The sequence below is a fragment of the Dinoponera quadriceps genome, unplaced genomic scaffold (assembly GCF_001313825.1).
Source record: "Dinoponera quadriceps isolate SergipeBrazil2010 unplaced genomic scaffold, ASM131382v1 scaffold676, whole genome shotgun sequence".
In the NCBI taxonomy this organism is placed as follows: domain Eukaryota; kingdom Metazoa; phylum Arthropoda; class Insecta; order Hymenoptera; family Formicidae; genus Dinoponera; species Dinoponera quadriceps.
The window spans coordinates 1,107,583-1,119,108 of record NW_014554818.1 but is presented as its reverse complement, the minus strand read 5'-3'; the positions used below and the strand labels follow the sequence as shown (position 1 = coordinate 1,119,108).

Below are 11,526 nucleotides of genomic sequence, written 5' to 3'. Positions count from 1 at the left end.
CAGCCGATCTTCCTAACGACCAGAGAGCCACTCTTGCGCGCAGAGAAATTTCCCCGACGAGAAACGCCGAAATCAAAATATTTGCATAGCCTCGATTGGGGCAGCTGGAGCGCACACGGGAAGCGAAATATCAAAGTTTATATCTCGTTACCGGGCGCTCTCTTTATAACGCCCGGAGCGATTCTATATCGACGACCTGCAGATATCTCCGAGAGATTACGAGACACGAGCGAGTGGCGTGTCGTTGGCGCGATTCGTATCGCCTACTTGGGTGGACTAATTTCATTCCCGACGTTGCACAATATCTCGTCCCGTTGTAACCCCGTGGAGCGAGTGACCAAATCGGGATCTAAATCGGTGCCAAACGTGCTTCATAAATTATTCGCATACATCTTGCTTGATGTTAACTCAGTAGCGAGTTTCATCCTCTTCGCTCATTTGTCGAGTGAGATTCTCTCTTGTATTGATCTTTAATGACAGTCCGAGAGATTAGCACGTTCCCTCTACAAAGTGCTAAAAGTTTTATCTTGTCGACGAAGCTTCTTTTATCCACCATTATAACGTTTAATAATGATCGTCTCATAACGTGATTTGCATCGCGCGTTGCATATATATCCTTTTTAAATGTCTCAATTCATTTCACAATAGCCGTTTTAGATTTTCCAGCCAAGTGCAATATTATAGCACTATTACGTTTGATTTTCATTGTCAGAAGAACATATTTATCTTCACGAGATAACGCTCTTAATTACTTGTAGAGATTATGTCGAAACAATTACAACGCTTTAAAACATTTTTATGAATATTACGGAAAAAGCGGCAAATCTAAATAGGGTAACATTTTATTCGCTGTAGAATCTGAAATTTATACTTTTCTCAGTGTAGCGTTCATGGATTTGAGATCAGAAAGTCAAAATTGCTCGAACCACCTGCCTACATGCGGCACGATCGCGGAAGTTCTGGATCACTGTGCGCGAACATTCTTTTATCCGCGGATGGATGCCAGCAAATATATTCGAATTCTTCCTATCCTTCGCGTTTAAACGGAGCAGCATCTAGCAGGAGCGGGATGAGAGGCGACTAAATTCCACGATAAGAGAAACGAGGATGTAGATTGCGGTACGAAACGTCGGCAGCCAAAGCGTTCCGTTTTTATTCTTCAAGAAATAAGAACGCGTCGCATTCTTCGTTTACTACCTCCCGCTAGCTTACTCCCATGCGCTAAAGTAGCTTTCATCTCGCGGCATCATCCCGAATCTCTGTGCATTCGTTCGCAGGAAACATCCACCGTGCCGTGCTGCCTTAAATACGAAAATCGCGTTTTTATTCGACCTCGTTACATAGTTATATACGTGATATGGGATAATATAATACAAAAAAGAAACAGCGAATTAAACATTTCTTTATAATTATCATTCGTTCCATTTTCATGTAACGTTGAGCTAGAAGTGTCGAAACGGGAGAAAAATGGCTAATGGCTCACTAAAATCATTTCCAACGTCTACTGTATCTTCTACCTACAAAATAGTAGTAATATAAAATGTAAAAAAATAGCAATGTGGTAACCATATACATGTACAATAACAATATATGTAAGATTATTAACATTATATAGGAGAACACTTACTTTAAAAATAATAAATTTCCTCTCCATCACCATGCGATTATAGTCACGCACATCTATCACTTTTCCATTCGCAACTTTTTCCGCAACGCTCCATTAAATCTACCGACCGAGAGGGAAACATCTGTCGAATCGTGGTTTCGATCGTACAAACACAAGTGGCCACCACGAGGCGTGTATTACGCAGCACTTAGTCCGTTATCATACTCGTATCAGGACGAGTTGCTGTACGCGTAAATTCTTCGGCTATCTTAATTCGGTTAACAAAGTGATTTTTCATCAATTCTGTTTAACGACGATTAAGTGAAATCGGTGAAAGCGACGCTTCCCGGCGGGAAAATTCGATCGAGCGCGCTCAACAGGGCGATATCGGCACAGCTTTCCGCCGTATCGAAATTCCAGCCGTGTGCACCATTCCGTGCAGGCCACCTTCGTCCTGAAAAAGGAATTCTGGACATCCGTGGTGTAAGTGGTGCACGTGCAAGAGAATACGTACCTCTCTCCGTTGGCGTGGGTCAGTAGACGCAACACAGAACGAGGAGGGGGAGAGGGATGTTCGATCGCGAGGTGGCGCTGGTGCGCGGCACGTGGGGTACTGTTGCCTAGACATCGGGTCGATGCCGGGTGCTGGCGCATGTGCTGCGACTCCCTCCCTACTCGCTCTTTCCCGCACCGTCCTTCTCGTTTTTGCCGATACACCCCTGCAAAGTATCACCCCAATGTGCACCCACCCTTGCGCACAACTACCACGACGACAACAAGTATATGCAGCCAATCTTCCATAGGAATTACTCTCACCCCTTCTCACTCATTCCCCCTTTCTCGTTCTTGGTAAGAGGGGAGAGAGAGAGAGAAGAGTTTACACGCTCGTCGTAACGCCAGGAACGTGGTATCCTGACCAGCTGTTCTCCTTCGATTTTTGCGGGAGTTCCGCTTGCTGTATGTGTGTTACGCCGGAAGTGGCGCGATAAACAGCGGCGAAGTTTGCAAGGAAGAGAGATAAACGGTGCGTAGCACGAGAGGTCAAAGACCGGAATCTCGCTGAACCCCTCTGAACAGCTTCTATCAATCTTTATATTGTGTGTAAATACTCATGAGGATTTAGGGAAAGAAAGTTCCAATCTCTTGGTTTAGCAACAATAAAGTAACTCCGCTTGTCGGTTATCTGTCGGTTATCTGTCGGTTTAGAGAAGTGATAGTGTTAGACTATAAAATACGGAGCGTGTGATCGGTAGTGTGATTATATAAATCACAATTGTTCAAATGTAATGTGAGAGCCATATGTGTCATCTTTTCGGCAAGCATCCAAGGAGAAACGTTCAAGCTTGATTTAAAGTTGTCGAAAGAAGTCAATTGATAGTTTGCAAAATACATCTTCCTAACTAAGGCGAACGAATATTTCGCATCGTTCAGAAGTAAACGAAATATTTTCATACCGTGGCGGCCATTGATTAGCAATAAAGGATTCGGCATACGTAAGAAATACGGCTTACACAAATTTTGTCACGGAAAGCAGCCAGGGGGGGGGGGATTTCCCGGTCCTACGCCACTGATATCGACAGCACGTTCGCCGTGTCACGTACGCACAACCACAACGAGCGACTTGCAGGAATCGAGAACCGACATCAGCACTCTCGAGGGGTAGCTGTGCAACCCCATCAGCATCACCAGCAGTATCAGTAACGGCAGCGCCATCACTCGATTCCGCCCGTAGGGGAGTCGCAACGGAGGGACGCCGGGGGTGCTGCTGACTAGTCGCGGTGAAGGGGAAGAAGGGATGGTAACGCGGAGCGGCAGCGCCACCGACTAAACAGTCGCACCCCGTCGTCGCCGTCGTATTGGAGGCCACCCCCTGTCACTGGCGAGAGCCGCGACAGGGAGCGACCGAAGGAGTAACGTACGGTTGGTCGGTCTCGCGAAGTGTTGAACAAATTCCGCACGAGTGTGGGAACATACACACGGCGAAAAGAACACCCTCTTCAGCGAACGGTCGAGAAGATCGTCTTGAGGCGCTGGCTGGCATGGTGGCGGTGGTGCATCCGTTTAAGGAGCCGCCCTCGCCGCGCCGATGACGAGGCTGCAGATCCCGCACCACCAGCGCGTACCACGTAGGACGAAGACGAAGACGGCCAACGAACCATCCAGCCGAGACGGTCTCATCCGGTCCGACAGAGCGCAATCACAGACGGCCGGGCCGGGCGACGGACGGGCGCGACGTAGACGTCGACGTCGCGACGACGACGACGACGACGACGACGACGTTCGCGATACAGTAGCCGTCATAACTGCGGTCGTCAATTGTGGTGCGCTTGGTGCTGTTGGTGAGCGTGTCGGTGCGCGGTGTCTCGCCCCGTCGTCGTCGACCGAACCATCGTCAGAGCGCAGGACAACGAAACATCTCCATTATGCCGCGCTGTCTCATGGCGAAAAAGTGGAAGGCCTACCCATGGCCGGATCGCGTGGACGATCAGCAAGAACAGCAGGAGGCCCTTCTGCAAGATCAAGCGTTGGACCAGACCGCCATGGAGAAGCGGCAGCACAGGCATGAGCCCGAGGACGAGGAGATCGACGTGGTCGGGGACGTCGATAACCATCGGATCGACCATCAACAGACTTGTTGGGGGCCGCACAGTCCCACGGCGGGAGCTACAGCCCCCAGTCCGCCGCCCCTCAATGCTTCCGGCGCTCTTTATTATCACGGTGAGTGATAACCTTCTCTCGGTTAGATGCGCCACGCCCAAAGAAAAGTTGGCGCTCTCATTTCCTTTGAGATCCCTATATTAGACAGCCGCTATAGATAAATATTCCCGGTTAAACGCGTCCGGCTGCTTAGAAAACCGCTTCGCACAATTATGGCAGCGTTTCCGCGACCTGTGGGAAACCGCCCACGATGTCGGCCATGTGTCGCATATGTACGTATATAGGCGACACACCCGTTTCGACGATCGCTTTCGAGTTTTAATTGTGATACGGCCGGCGGTCGGTCACGGAATTAGCAGCATTAACGATGGCTTGTTCAACCGCGGTGGAAATGTGCTTCAATGTGTTTCTGTGATGAACGCACACGCTTGAGAATCTGAGTTGATTGTTCATACGCAACGCGATGTATGTTCACTTGTAGACACGTTACGTAATAGAATAAGACATTTCTTTCATCAATTTTATATCGCTTTCGACAAGACGAGTTAACGGTCATTTTTAGCTCTTTTTTTTTTCTTATTCAAATTAAATTATCACCAATAATTAGGAGATTCTTTTTCCAAGAAAGCTGAAAAGACGATGCAAATAATATATTTCCGCCAATTTGAACTTTAAGAGTTTCAATGATATTTATTTTAATAAAACACACCCAAGGAGCCGAAAGCGATGCTCAGATCGATCGTCTATAGATATTCTCGAAAGCTAGGATTAACAACCTTTATTCGTCTCATTTATGCTGCTTATAGGCAATAAAGTGTGCATGAGTTCGTGCAATGGAGCAAATAGCGTTATGTGACAAGTGTTACACTCATCGCCACAATGTGTGCCGTAAAGCAATGACGATTGAATTTTTTCCAATATATTTTTGTAGCGCTAAATTCTCTTAAAATGTGCAATCGCGCATTTTGAGATATTTGCTGTCCTTACGTTAGCTTATTCAATTGACTTTCTAACTTATTAAAATGTAATTTTATATTTAATAGATATTTTTTTCAAACTATAAAATCATACAGTAAAGGGTGTTTCAGCACGCACATCTTAATGTTTGAAATATTTGTCACATATGAGATATGACACAGAAGAATAAGGAAAGCAAGTCATTTGTTTTAACTTTCTGCATGTATAATTGATACATCATGACAGAGATTAACGGGGTAATAAATTACAGTCAGGCGAGAAGAAAAATCTGTAAGAACACATGTCCATTGACAGGTTTCTTTGTCCTTGACTTTCGTGCGAATAAAGCGCGCGATCGGTCTTTACTCGCTCAATAACACAATGCATTATTATAAGATGTTTCTCTCCGTGATCATCCATGAAAGGTAGAGAGAAAAAGCGGTTAATAATATTTTCTACGCAAGTATAAGTAATGGATATATAATTCTATACAAATAAAAATTCTATATAAATAAAAAATGGATATATAACAAGTATAAGTAAGGAATATATAATTTTTTTTTTTTTCAATTAGGTGGTTCGATAGTCCAAGTATAATTGTTTATACTTACCATTTCTTTTGCGCTCACAGGGTCGATAAAGATCAGAGGCGATAAACCTACAGGAATATGCGGAATGTTCATTCAAGGTATATAAATATGCTATATGGGCTATATATCTGTGATCTGTAATTTAGATGATGTAGATATAGAGAATCCACCTAGAAATCATAGATAATTCATGTCACTTTACACCGTGTAATAATAGTTTTTTCGTTACCGCGTCAGCTTTTATTGTCATTCGACATATAAATACGCTCGGATACTTTGGATAAAATTGTGTTCTTCAATGTGTAGTAAGTCATATCTCCCGTGCAATAACGTCAGTGCAAAAATAGCGAATCTCTATTATCTTGATATATGGATTACGATACTGTAAAATATTTGGTTAATTTTTCGAAAAGAGTCATAAACAATCAACAGATAATTAGTTTCGCTCTGTTTTAGCCCTACTTTTATAGCGCATTTCGCCGCCATCTTCCAATCTTTGTGACGAAAAAATAGAAGACGGAAAACTCGACGTTAACGTTAATCGCAATGGAAATTTTTATCGGCCTTTGAAAGGGCTTAGAATCAACGGACTCGTGGGAGCGCACGCGGAGCGTTCATTCGCCGTTATTGATTCCCCCCTCCGTCCCTATACGACCCTTCTTCGCCCCCTTTTCCAACACAACTGCGTTCCTTCTACTGTTGATGAAATGTACTTGCAGACGCCCTTCTTTACGTCCATGTGTTGACTTCCTTTTATTTCAGCCAATAATAGATACGCGCCAGCTGATCGATCGCGAGAGTAGCACACTTTTTCTCATTTATCGCGCTTTCTCATAAGATCGTCTCTCGACGAATCTGATATCACTGAAACTTGTATGTACTGATGGAAGATACATTTTACGCATATGACCAACTGAATCGAAAGAATTTATCCCCTTAAAAACTTTTGCAAATACACGTTGTGTATATGAAATAATTCTCGAATTACACAAGAGCGTAATTCAAGAAGGACGCGACGCTCCTTCATTTTTTTCCGATGGAAATCTCATTTTATTATTATAGGCGAAAAACTTTTTTATTACTTACTCTACAGTTGATATTTATAATTAATAATTATGGTAAAAGAGTTAATATATATTTACGTTTCTTATGAAAAATTGTTACTTTTTACGAAGAAAAAATTAATTATCTTCACTTATACGCGCAAAAAGACTCACTCATATATTTTTAGCGTTTCGATTGAGATTGCATGCGTCTAACGCTCAGCAAACGTTCAAATCAGAGAGATAGGAGAACTCTCATTAATTGCTCTCTACGTGTAGCAGTGTGCTTACGGCACGGACTTTCGCTTTACGTAACTCGCCGGACGGCACGCGTATCGATTTCACGGCGCAAACGTCGAAAGTCATAAGTTGCGTGTTCTATCGCATTGTCAGGAGTAATAAAAGAAACACGAATTTAAACAGCAACTAACTAATAACATTCGAACGTAACAAATCGCAAGTAACGATGCGACAGGAGTCGAAAGCGTTTGGAAACGCGTTTTGGAAACGATTTGTATGATTGAAATATGTAGAAAGATCTTGTTTAAAATTATATTGTTGCAATCTTTTCCCGTTCATTTAATATTGCTTAAACTGGTCTATTTACCTCGTAAACACGGACAATCCAAGAAGTAACATTTTCACCCACCAGCGATTTAATAAAATAATGACGTTTAATCGAGAGAGGGGAAGGGACATCTTAATACGTACACAAGTAGCTCGGAAATGTGTTGAAAAGATTCGCGAGGCGCTGTATTCCGACTGGAATTCGCTCGGTATTTTTTGGTCTGGCGGAGAACGACGCGAATCTCGCTCTTCAGCCTGAACCGCAACAGATCCCGTTATTATATCCCCCGACGCACCTTGCACTCTTTTTTTGCCATTCATTTTTCTTTCTCCCCTTTGTACCCGTTAATGACTGCGTATATGGCGAAAACAGCTGGCGCACAGGAAATGAAACGCCACGCAACTCGCGAGTGAATCATGAATTCAAATATTCATGTAGTCGAAAACGAACAATAAGAGATGTTACGTACGCGCGTACTTTATCTCCTCGACGTTATGTTATTGGTGCATTTCAATGTAAGAAAAATCTCTTGCGGAGATTACTCATACGAACTAGATAATGTTGTACTGCAAAATGCATAGCGATATGTATACATATACAGGATGCCCGATAATCTTCATCTTTGAATCCGTGGTGTGCAGGTAGAACGGATTAAACTGAATAGGAAAATCACGTACCATTTAGCAAAATTTGTAATAGTTAATGAGTATACGGGGAGCGGGAGGCTGTATAAAGAAAAATGACCGACTTCTGAAGATGTCCCAGCAACAATGGATAGATATGGAGGAGAAAAGGTGGTGTTATGGGTGGGCCCCCTATTTTGTATAATAACTTTAAATAACTTTGTCAACAATCAATATTTTTAATCGAGAACTGTATGATCACATTCGTGTTGTTTAATCAATTTTGTTAACCAGATTTAAAAGTGTAAGATATTTATTACTTAGGAAGTTATTTATAAAAATGTAGCGACACTAGGCGGGTTGAAAAGAAACAGAGCCGGTAATGTGGCCACCAACTAAAACAGATTTAAAAAATTGAGTTTATTTAAAATAATGCAGTGTTTTGTTACAATTTTATATGTATTCAAAGTAAACTCTGAAGGAGGAACGAGAATTTGTAATGTGAACTTGTCAGAAGATACAATCTCTCAAAAGGGCAATAGTGCAGACAGAAGTGCAGTGAACTATCGAATAACTGCTCCGATATGGAAACCTCATAAAAGAAGTCGTATCATCAAGATTTTTAATTAGCAAAATATTTGCATAACTCGAAGTTTGTACGGCCGAACGATATAAACATTTAAATATATATATATATATATTATTAATTCAGAAATGTTATTTGCCAAATGGTACAAGACTCTGTTGTTCAGAGTGGCTTAACGTATAGCTGTTGTGGCAACTTTGAATATCGAAATTTGGTACAACAGCTATCGTATACTGGCAAGCTACTCTAAACTTGGAGTTATTAATTAAAGCCATTTTCAATAATATCGTTTGCAAGAGAACTGGCAGAGAAGTTAATCCACGCGGCTCTGAGAGTGCATATACACGCACGCAGATCACAACCTACCTTAATCCGCACATTTTCCTTCCAGGCTACACACACGAAGCTTGGATCAACCACGAAGAGCCACCGAAATACGCGACGCTACGCTCCGCGGCGGAGTTGGCGCGTCCAGTAGCGCCCTCGCCGCCACCGCCACCACCAACAGCTCCGATCGTGGAGCTGGCGGTACTGAACGGCGGCACGGCGGGGCTCCATCAGACGTCTCAACAGGCTGCCACGTCTTCGTCGTCGCCTCTGAGCCTACCGCCGCGCAAGAGCCTGTCGATGTGTTTCACCAGCACCGGCACGGCGTTGTCCTTACCTCCGAAGAAGAAGGATATCTACCGTCCTTACAGCCTGCAGACGATCTCGGAGATCCGCACGTCCGCCGAAGAGGACCTGTCGGCCGCGCAGGCCATCCTAGACCTAAGTGCGTCGCCGGCCGCGCCCACGCACTCTGTTTTCATTCACACTCTGTCGCCGCCACCGCCACCACCACCACCGCCGCCGCCGCCACCTCCGCCGCCCGCTGCGCCGGAACAGCAGCTCTTACAACCAGTGACGACGACGCAGCCTATTCCGGTGTCCGTGCTCGTGCCGGTACCCAGCTCGCAGACCAATCAGCTACGCCAGCAGGAGCAAACGCCGCCGCAGTCGCCCACAACCGCGGAGACCAACAGCAGGGACAGGTGAGTCTCGAGATGCCTCCCTTCAATCGAGTAGTTCGTCTCTTATGGAACTTATGCTGAGAAAATTCATTCCGTCTAATGTAAAAGTCAGCAAGAGAGAGACAGATCATTTCTTCCGACAGCACCAGCAAGACTGTCGCTTACACCTACGAGGCCTTCTTTGTGTCCGACGGCCGATCAAAGCGGCGTGGCAGCGGCAACAGCGGTGCCGCTGTGCCCGACAAGGAGGCGGCCCAACCGGACAGGCCGAAATTCACGTGCACCGAGTGCGGCAAGCAGTACGCCACATCGTCGAACTTGTCGCGGCACAAGCAGACCCACCGCAGCCTCGACTCCCAGTCCGCGAAGAAGTGCATCCACTGCGGCAAGGCGTACGTCAGCATGCCCGCTTTGGCGATGCACGTGCTGACGCACAAGCTGGCCCACAGCTGCGGCGTCTGCGGCAAGATGTTCTCGCGGCCCTGGCTGCTGCAGGGTCACCTGCGCAGCCATACCGGCGAGAAGCCGTACGGTTGCGCCCACTGCGGCAAGGCGTTCGCCGACCGCTCGAATCTGCGAGCGCACATGCAGACGCACTCGGCCGACAAGAACTACGAGTGCTCGAGGTGTCACAAGACCTTCGCCCTCAAGTCCTATCTGAACAAACATCTCGAGTCGGCGTGTCTGCGCGACGAGGAGATGCAGCAGCACGCTGCTAATAACGCGCCCACGCAACAGAACACCAATCGAGGCTTGTAGCAGCGCTTCGAAAAGGAGAACGAGGAGCCGCAAGAGAGCTAGCGGTGCTCCGTCGCTTGAAGGTAGGAAGAACGAAGAAGAGGATATAAGGTTTGCCGTAGATTTTAAGTAGAAAAGTGCCAGTAGAGAGAAATGTTAGAAAGGGAGACAGAGAGAATGAAGAATCATGCGTTTAGAAGGAAAGAAAGGGAGCAAGAAAGTGGGAGAGCGTTCGAGTCTACCAAATAATGTCTAACATTAATAAAAACGTCCAGTAATGATAAGTCGTAAAAAAAAAAAATGAGAAAGGAACACGTCGAACGGTGACGACGTCCACACTGCAAGTCTAGTCACTCTAGTCGATTATACTTATTATATTATATATTATTATATTATATTATTATTATTATTATTATTATTATATATAGTATATATATATTTACTATAGCGCGTACGATTCTAGTCCGCGAGTTCGTTATGAAGACACTATTTATGAATACTTAGCTGCCTAAAATTAAAACAGGGAGTAGATTCACGTGTCGGATCGATCCGCGCTGCTCGAGATCACGATGCGATCTCGATCGCATTCAGTGCGCCTCGTGATCGATTGCCCTATAGCATCGAGAGTAACGCGCAGGTGTGACCGATGATGGCTCAATAACGACTTATGACAATTCCAAACGTCTTATTTGGAAAATATGTCAAGTTGGAAGACGTTTTAATAACAGAATCTTACATGGTCGCTGAATCGACGTAATGATGTTTTGCAATTTTTTTGGGACATTTTATAAAGTGCCGGAAAGAAGGAGATATTTTTGTCATCTATTTATCTTCGTTATTTATTTATTGTCAATCCTTTAAATATTTTTTTATCGGCGATCGAGGTCAAGATATGTTAGCGAATGGATGCCACGCGGCTAATTACTATTTAAATAATTCCCGTCGATCATTTCAAGACAATTCCAAGAAAAAGGCAGGAGAAGAAAAGGATTGTTCGAAAGCGTGTAATAGAAGCTTGTTGATAATCCATTCAGGCTTGAAACCAAAAAAACTAGTCGGAGTTATTTATCTCTAACGAATGCACTGACGAGCCGACAAAAGTCTTCAACCGCACGCAATCTCGTCGGAATTGTTGTTATTTTTCCTT

The 11,526-nt window shown here is 44.6% G+C and overlaps 1 protein-coding gene and 1 long non-coding RNA gene across 2 annotated transcripts; one reads left to right on the top strand and one right to left on the bottom strand.

Annotated features, from left to right (window-relative positions):
• Positions 1 to 1,325: 1,325 nt before the first annotated feature.
• Positions 1,326 to 3,291, bottom strand: LOC106742120. The gene is made up of 4 exons (XR_001374241.1): positions 3,118 to 3,291; positions 2,121 to 2,325; positions 1,628 to 2,074; positions 1,326 to 1,517 (listed from the first exon to the last, which is right to left on the bottom strand). It is a non-coding gene; the product is annotated as an uncharacterized LOC106742120 (long non-coding RNA).
• A 738-nt stretch (positions 3,292 to 4,029) lies between these two features.
• LOC106742121 (zinc finger and BTB domain-containing protein 7B) lies at positions 4,030 to 10,400 on the top strand. Its single transcript, XM_014614759.1, has 3 exons — positions 4,030 to 4,324; positions 9,023 to 9,662; positions 9,785 to 10,400. Exons 1-3 carry the CDS (start codon positions 4,030 to 4,032, stop codon positions 10,398 to 10,400), a joined length of 1,551 nt encoding a protein of 516 aa, XP_014470245.1.
• The last annotated feature ends 1,126 nt before the right edge of the window (positions 10,401 to 11,526 follow it).

Excerpts from the sequence above, each read along its gene's own strand:
- LOC106742121 (XM_014614759.1), top strand. The coding sequence starts at position 4,030 with ATGCCGCGCTGTCTCATGGCGAAAAAGTGGAAGGCCTACCCATGGCCG. Across the intron at positions 4,325-9,022 it reads CGGCGCTCTTTATTATCACG|GCTACACACACGAAGCTTGG; the intron begins GTGAGTGATAAC and ends TTTTCCTTCCAG. Across the intron at positions 9,663-9,784 it reads GAGACCAACAGCAGGGACAG|CACCAGCAAGACTGTCGCTT; the intron begins GTGAGTCTCGAG and ends TTCTTCCGACAG.